This window comes from Seriola dumerili, unplaced genomic scaffold (assembly GCF_002260705.1).
Source record: "Seriola dumerili isolate Sdu_G_001 unplaced genomic scaffold, Sdu_1.0 BDQW01000035.1, whole genome shotgun sequence".
NCBI classification, from domain to species: Eukaryota; Metazoa; Chordata; class Actinopteri; order Carangiformes; family Carangidae; genus Seriola; species Seriola dumerili.
The window spans coordinates 3,894,565-3,901,660 of NW_019174290.1; the positions used below are offsets into that span (position 1 = coordinate 3,894,565).

Genomic DNA, 7,096 nt, shown 5'->3' on the forward strand with positions numbered 1-7,096 from the left:
TTTTTTTTAATTTAAGCAAAACTAGGCATATTACAAAGTAAAGAGCTAAAATACCAAATTATTATTATATCCAAAGTTTATTTAGGAGAGAAAAAAGTGTTTTAAATATTAGATAAAAGGGGTAAAACAGATTATGTGGCTCAAAATCTCTTGACAGAATATGCAGTAACAGCAGGGGCTGCTGACCGTTTTTTCTGGTAATTTTAGGATTTTAGGGAAACTGTAAGAATGATACTGAAACCCAGTGGGTATTTTACAGGTGAATCCCACTACTAACAGTTTGTCGTTATTTGAATGTTTCTATGTTAAGGGTCGGTGCATGAATAACTCTTCTGCAGTATTTCACGTTGTATAATGAAAAATGCCAGTTTAGGGGGTATTTCCTAATTTCATTGTCCCACTTGTGCTAAATGCAATGGATGTAGACGTTTGTGAGCTCGTTCTTCATTAGCCGATGCTGCCTAAACGCAGTTGTGTTATAGTCCCACTGGTTGCAGACGACTTCCGCCCTGGATCAGCATTTAAGTCTCCCTTGCGCCCCCCCGACCACGATCTGGGGGCAGAAAACAGGCACGGTTAATACCTTTAATGTGGTGGGGTGATTAGAGAAACATTTGTTTTCAGTTAATTTAATACATAGAATATAGAATCAGACCTCAGTATTTGTAAAAACCTATTAATAGGCCTTATCAGAGGAGTTTGTGCTGTGCAGTAACCTCTCCCACGGTAGGCGTGGGTCTTTAAAACGAGCGCATCTCCGCGTGACATCAGCATCTTTGTTTACTGGCTTTACACAGCTAGCTGTGCTCCCCTGCCTGAACACGTCTGCACAAGTGGTATCTAAAGGCGGTTGTCTATCACACTTACTTTACCGTCTGGTTAGCTGACTCAAAAAAACATGTCGGTTAATGGAGAAGACTCCACAGACGCGAAGCGAGAGGATGGGCAAAGGTGAGTGAATGTTAATTCAGCTAGTTAGCTTTTTGCTCTTTAACTATTGTCCACGATCAGTGATGAGGAACCGCCCTGTCGCCGGCATATTATTTCACCCGCTATTTAATAATTACTAGCTGTTATCTGAAATACTTCAAACTGATTTAGATATTTTTCTGTATCGCATTATTTACTGCTTGTTGATATCTCACATTGGAGTTATAGACCGTGTGCCGGTTTGTTGTCCTGCAGGTCAGAGGGGCCTGCACTTGCGCCCATGGACGTGGATGCCAAACCCCAGTCCCACAGCTTCAGATACAGCCTCAATTTCCCCAGCATCGGCCAGTGCATCATCATCAACAATAAGAACTTCGACAAAAGAACAGGTGTCTATTTTGTTTCTTTGTGCTTATTTGGGCAGGACTACTGTCAAAATTAAACTGCTTTGAAGACCACATAGGCGAACCATTGACAACGTGTCACCAATCATTTTAAATTCAAGCCCCCCTCACAAAGTTTCATTTCAGTGAAACGCTTGTTGACATTTCAAGGTCACATTTAACCTATTTTTACTTACTGCTGAAATTTGTTATTACTGATAAAAAAATGATTAGTTCAGAGAAAACAACAAGCATCTGATGGTAACATCTACTTAAAGGAGAATATTTACTTGCTTTTCTTCATTATGTGTCATTGTAATTTAAATAGTAAATACCCTTGGGCTTTTTAACGTAATCAAAAAATTAGCAATTGTGAGAGACAGAGACAGTGTTAGGCTCTCATTATAGGTAATTTTTATATTTTATACTCGAAATTTGTAGAGACTACAGGGTAATGAAAATAATTACTTGGATTTCTACTTGGATTTTTTTCACTTTCTCTTGATTTTGATAGAATTAGAAAGGCAGTTAGTCACCAGTTAGCCTTATGGTTAATGGGCAACTTTGATTAACTGTTACAAGTTAGCTGTTACTAAAGCAATGCTTTGCTTCTTTTGCTTCTTGCACTCGCCATCTCAGTGTACAACAGAGCAGATGTATCATCAAATCAAACATCCACACCTTCATGAGGTGAAAGGTGTGCAAGGGGACCCAATTTACACTTGTTGTGGATACCATTTAACTGCATCGCATGCCAGTGAATTAGATATGAACGATAGCTCAGTGGCATTCCCTAAGTTGGCTGTAGAGAATGAGAACAAGCAGGCGGTTGTTACCAAATTCTTGTGTATGCATCCTTGCGTTTGATAACAATACAATTAAATAACTGCTACTGCATCGTACTGTTGGTGATCAGGAAGTGCAGGAACCCGCAGGGCTTGCAGTCATCACATGGATGTCCACGTTTTGACTAGTTCCTCTTCAAAATTTTCTGTGGTCTATGGAGAAATATATGTACAAGAAAGTTCATTCTGTACGTGTATTTAACAGCCCAATCACATGGATATTCTGGTGGTCTTGACCCTATACATATATGTGTGTGTGTGTCTCTCTCTCTCTCTCTCTCTCTATAGGGGAGTATTTGTCCAGAGCTTGATTTTCTGAGTAAATGAAAACCTTGACATCTGTGATAGTTGGAGATACTTAATGAAACCTTGAGTTGACCCTAGTCCTTGTCTACCCTTTATTTGAAACAGGGACATTGTGCAATCTAAACTTGAGGAGATGTGACAGCTTTAGTCTGCCCTTAGTGTATAGAGCATCAGAGTCTGTGATGGTCTTGTATTTCTGAGAGACTTGTGTTTCACAAACCTGTCTAGCAGGACTAACTGAGTACACATGACTGCTTGATGTTCGAAGCGCAAGTACTGTACAACATATGAGTGGGGTAAAAAGAGGCAATTAAGCCTGTCAAGTTTAATTTAATTCTTTCCAACCAAGAAAACATTCTTGTAATAGCAGATTCGTGCATACTTAGAATTCCCCTACCCCCGTTTTCAAGAAAATTAGAGATGGACTGAGTCTTGGAAGGAGCAAACTTCTGGGTAAAATAGCTCTGTGTTGAAAGGTTTGACAATGTACATATAGCATAGCTAAAAGTCACTGACAGTGAGCCAGCAATCAGCCATCAATAATTTTATTATTTACACCTGTGTAGGTGTTTTCACTTATACGGGATATGTGTGAGGTCCCGAGACGTTATGTACTAACAAGAATGGAGCGCAGTCAATGATAACGGTGTAGTCTGTCCCACTCTTACAGGTGCAACAAAGCGAAGCAGAATAAGGCCGATGTCAGTCAAGCACAGTCCATACACTCCCACCCTGTCACATAAAGAGGTCTAGTTAGCCAAAATGATGTCAACTGCCTGTTTAGGCTTGTACTATGGGCGTGCACGACCTTTTAAAATCTACAGTAGATAAGAGGAAGCAAGAGATTTTGCTTCCTTCATATTTTTGTAAATGTGTTTTCATCCTGTTTGTCAAGTAAACGGAACGATCTAATTGTTTTGGGGGTTTTTTTGTTTTGTTTTTATGTTGTTGTTTTTTTTTTTCAGGCATGAATCAGCGAAATGGTACGGACGTAGATGCAGCCAACGCAATGAAAGTGTTTACCAAGTTGGGTTATAAAGCGAAGGTTTACAATGATCAGACAGTCGAGCAGATGAAACAGGTTTTAACTGCTGGTAAGTATAATGCCAAATGAATACAAATTACAGATACACATTAATACCGTGACTTTTCCATCTACCGTCTTTTATATCAGCTTGTATCAAAAAACATATTGAATGCTATACTTTTGTTTCTTTCAGTGTCAAAGGAAGATCACAGCTGCTCGGCCTCATTCATCTGTGTTCTGCTGAGTCATGGAGATGAGGGCGTGTTCTTTGGTACCGATGGGTCAATACAGCTTAAGGACCTCACATCACTTTTTCGAGGCAATCGCTGCAAGTCATTGGTGGGAAAGCCCAAACTCTTCTTCATCCAGGTATTTTAAGAGTTTGTTTCCCCTTTGCACTAACTTTCCTTGGTCTTTGTTAATGTATGTTATTTGTAACCAATTCTTGTTCTGTTTGTGTGCACATTGCGTAGGCTTGCAGAGGCACTGATCTGGATGCAGGCATTGAAACAGACAGTGGCGATAATGGCACCACCAAGATCCCCGTGGAAGCTGACTTCCTTTATGCCTTCTCCACAGCCCCAGGTTAGCACTCTTAACACAGGTCTTTTTGCGTATGTATTGTTTCCTTCTTGCATTGATATACCTTTTTATTCATTCATCTATCTACAGGCTACTACTCATGGAGGAATACTATGACCGGGTCCTGGTTCATCCAGTCACTCTGCGATATGATCAGCAAATACGGAGAAAAATTGGAGCTTCAGCATATCATGACACGAGTGAACCACAAGGTGGCAGTAGAGTTTGAGTCTATCTCCAACTCACCAGATTTTCATGCAAAGAAACAAATCCCATGCATTATGTCTATGCTGACCAAAGAGATGTATTTTTCTCCTTGATGTTGTCTGCACATCAGAAGACTTCAGCCTGGCAGACCTTCATCTGCAGAAGAAAGGCTTAAGGATGTGTATGGGAGCGTCTTGTTTGCAAATTATTTTAGTTTACACATTCTGAATGAATATCTCTTGAAACCTCCGCTTAGCGTATTTCTGGGAGAGCAGATGCAAAAACATTTCACAAGCTTGGGATTATAAGGTTCTTTCTGTGTGGGGTACTGTTCTGAGATATACAGCATTAAAAATTTTATCCCAGCAGCATGTCTTTTTTTAGACATTTAATCTAGAAAAGTTATTTTATATCATCAACATAAAATAATAGCATTTAAATTCTGTCAATCATGAAAATCTGCAGATAAAAAAATGTAACTGACCTTGTAATTCCAAACTCAGTTTTTTACCAGTAGATGCCTCTCTACCGTTTACAATATATTTCAGGGAAAACAATACTTGGAGCCAGTTTGATAGGAAGTTTGACCTGATCTGTTTAATCATGAAACCATAGATGGGCTTACTGCCCTCCAGCACCAACATGTCTATAAGCAGTTTAACTTGAATCTAAGAGAGATCTATTTGGTTTGTCATTAAGGGATCATGTGTGTTACTCTACTTTTTAATTTCCTTTTTTTTTTTTTTTTTTGCACTTTTGAGTGAACTTGTACCCAGTGAGCTGTGTGGAGCCTAAACGAATGCATCACTTGCACTCAGTCGGTAAATTAAATGATAATGTTGTGTAGCATATTCAGGATGATCCAGTAAGCTATCACGTGTTTTGTTATATTGAAGGCTGAAGGCTAAGAGTTAAATTCTTGCTGATTTTAAATTTCTGCTGTCTAAACATGGATTTCTTTGAATGAACTGTTGCCTGTGAATATCCTTAAATAAGTGGCGACACAGGCTTCTTCATAGCATGCATGAGTAAGGCCAGCCAGCCTGCACGATGCTGTTATTTCAGGCACATTTTGATGAGTTATTCATACTTGAACTCAGCTTTATATTTCATATTTAGCTGTGGTACATGTATTTTTTATGGTTTTTAAAATATGTAACAGCAAATGGGATGCCTTTTTACTTTGCTTTAGTTACAGCCTCTCACTTTTTAAAAATAATTTCCAGTTTCCGACTAGTGTGAAACTGAGTGACTTTTACATGTAACCATCAGCCAGGAGTGATTTATAAAAAAGCACAATTTGACACTGGTCTGGTTTTTTATAATATCACTGTTTTGTAAGCAGCTGCACTGTGGTTGGTGTGATGTTTTTTCCTGAAGAATAAAAACCAGTTTTTCACCGAGCTTTGTTACTGATTTTGATTTTGGCTCTTGTGCTGTAACAGTAGTAAAGATTACCAACAGATGCCAACAGATATATTACTAGTGTTAAAGTGCTAACATTTACATAAAGTCTTGCTAGTTTTGTTCACACTGTATCTTGTGAAAGACTTATCCTCTACAAATGCTGCAAAGGGTCTATTTGTGTACACTGTCTTGAGTGTAAACAGGCAGGATTACTCCAGATTTGGCATGCCTGGAGGTGAGAAGAACTGGGCCACCAGATCCTGAGGCCCAGGGCCAAATAAAACTGGGCCTCAGATTCCTTCACTGACAGCACTGAAGCACTTTACCTAAACCTGCTTCCACAAACAAGCCATTTACTACATGTTGGATGTAGGATGAGGTGGGCAACATCTTACAAACACCCTCTAATACAAGAAGTTCAGTACAGCTGCACCACCAGCACCCTCATGACAGTCTCTAGTATATCTGTATATCTGGATCCCCGCCTGGACGACCAGATGCACAGAATTCTTTAGTCACTCATGCCATCAAACTGTTAAATGCTCAAGATGAGGCAGCTGATGATCAGCCTTCCATATAATACTGGAGGGTGATGATGGTGCCCCTGTTTTTATTTCTGTTATGCAACGTGTAAAGCACTTTGAACTGCCACTGTGCAAGAAATGTGCTATATATAAAAAGAATTTGCCTGTCCTTATTTGAACCGTTGATGATTGGATGAGATGATGATGACTGGATGTGCACCAGAGGTTTTATCTTGTGCACTGATGTACATTATTTTATATGCACTTGTGTGGGAGATTCTAGCATGAGTATATATATATGTATATATTATATTTTATATATTTACACAAAATATAACTTCTAATTGTATATTATACTATATATATATATATACAATATTAATACGTTTGTTGTATTTTATCATGTTTTATATTCATCTCTATATGAGAGAATATCTATTGATATTGCATTGCACCATACAGGTGTTTCTATTATTTTTTGTCGTATTAGTGTTGAGCCAACTGTTTGCCAAACTTATTTAACTTCTTATGTCTCTCTTGAGTTACTGGTAAGACATTGTTGAACAGAATTTCTGACAACAAAAGGCTGACTTTGGCGGATTTCCTAAGTCGAAAGTAGGAGTTTACGAGTCACACCTGAACGCAGCACAAGTCCTCGCCTCTTTCTTCGCTGGGAATAGGCCTAATACTCTTTGACAGTTGGAGATAGTTGGCTGCCGTGGACGGCGTGTCAGGTTGCTGATTTCCCTGGGTTTACAGGTCGCACCTGTGTTCAACACTTCTAACGTCGTGCTGCAGACTCTGGACCGACGCAGAGTGTTTCTTTCATCTTGAAGTCTTTTTCTTAAACATGTTTAAACTAGCCTGAGGTTATTAGCGAGTCTT

At 39.1% G+C, this 7,096-nt stretch overlaps 1 protein-coding gene across 1 annotated transcript; it reads left to right on the forward strand.

Annotated features, from left to right (window-relative positions):
* Positions 1–591: 591 nt before the first annotated feature.
* On the forward strand, positions 592–5,677 carry LOC111216621 (caspase-3-like). Its single transcript, XM_022738208.1, has 6 exons — positions 592–951; positions 1,186–1,319; positions 3,430–3,558; positions 3,685–3,860; positions 3,965–4,076; positions 4,164–5,677. The coding sequence occupies exons 1-6, from the start codon at positions 899–901 to the stop codon at positions 4,391–4,393; spliced, it is 834 nt and encodes a 277-aa protein (XP_022593929.1). The 5' UTR covers positions 592–898; the 3' UTR covers positions 4,394–5,677.
* Positions 5,678–7,096: the final 1,419 nt, after the last annotated feature.

Excerpts from the sequence above, each read along its gene's own strand:
- LOC111216621 (XM_022738208.1), top strand. The coding sequence starts at position 899 with ATGTCGGTTAATGGAGAAGACTCCACAGACGCGAAGCGAGAGGATGGG. Across the intron at positions 952-1,185 it reads AAGCGAGAGGATGGGCAAAG|GTCAGAGGGGCCTGCACTTG; the intron begins GTGAGTGAATGT and ends GTTGTCCTGCAG. Across the intron at positions 3,559-3,684 it reads GAAACAGGTTTTAACTGCTG|TGTCAAAGGAAGATCACAGC; the intron begins GTAAGTATAATG and ends TGTTTCTTTCAG.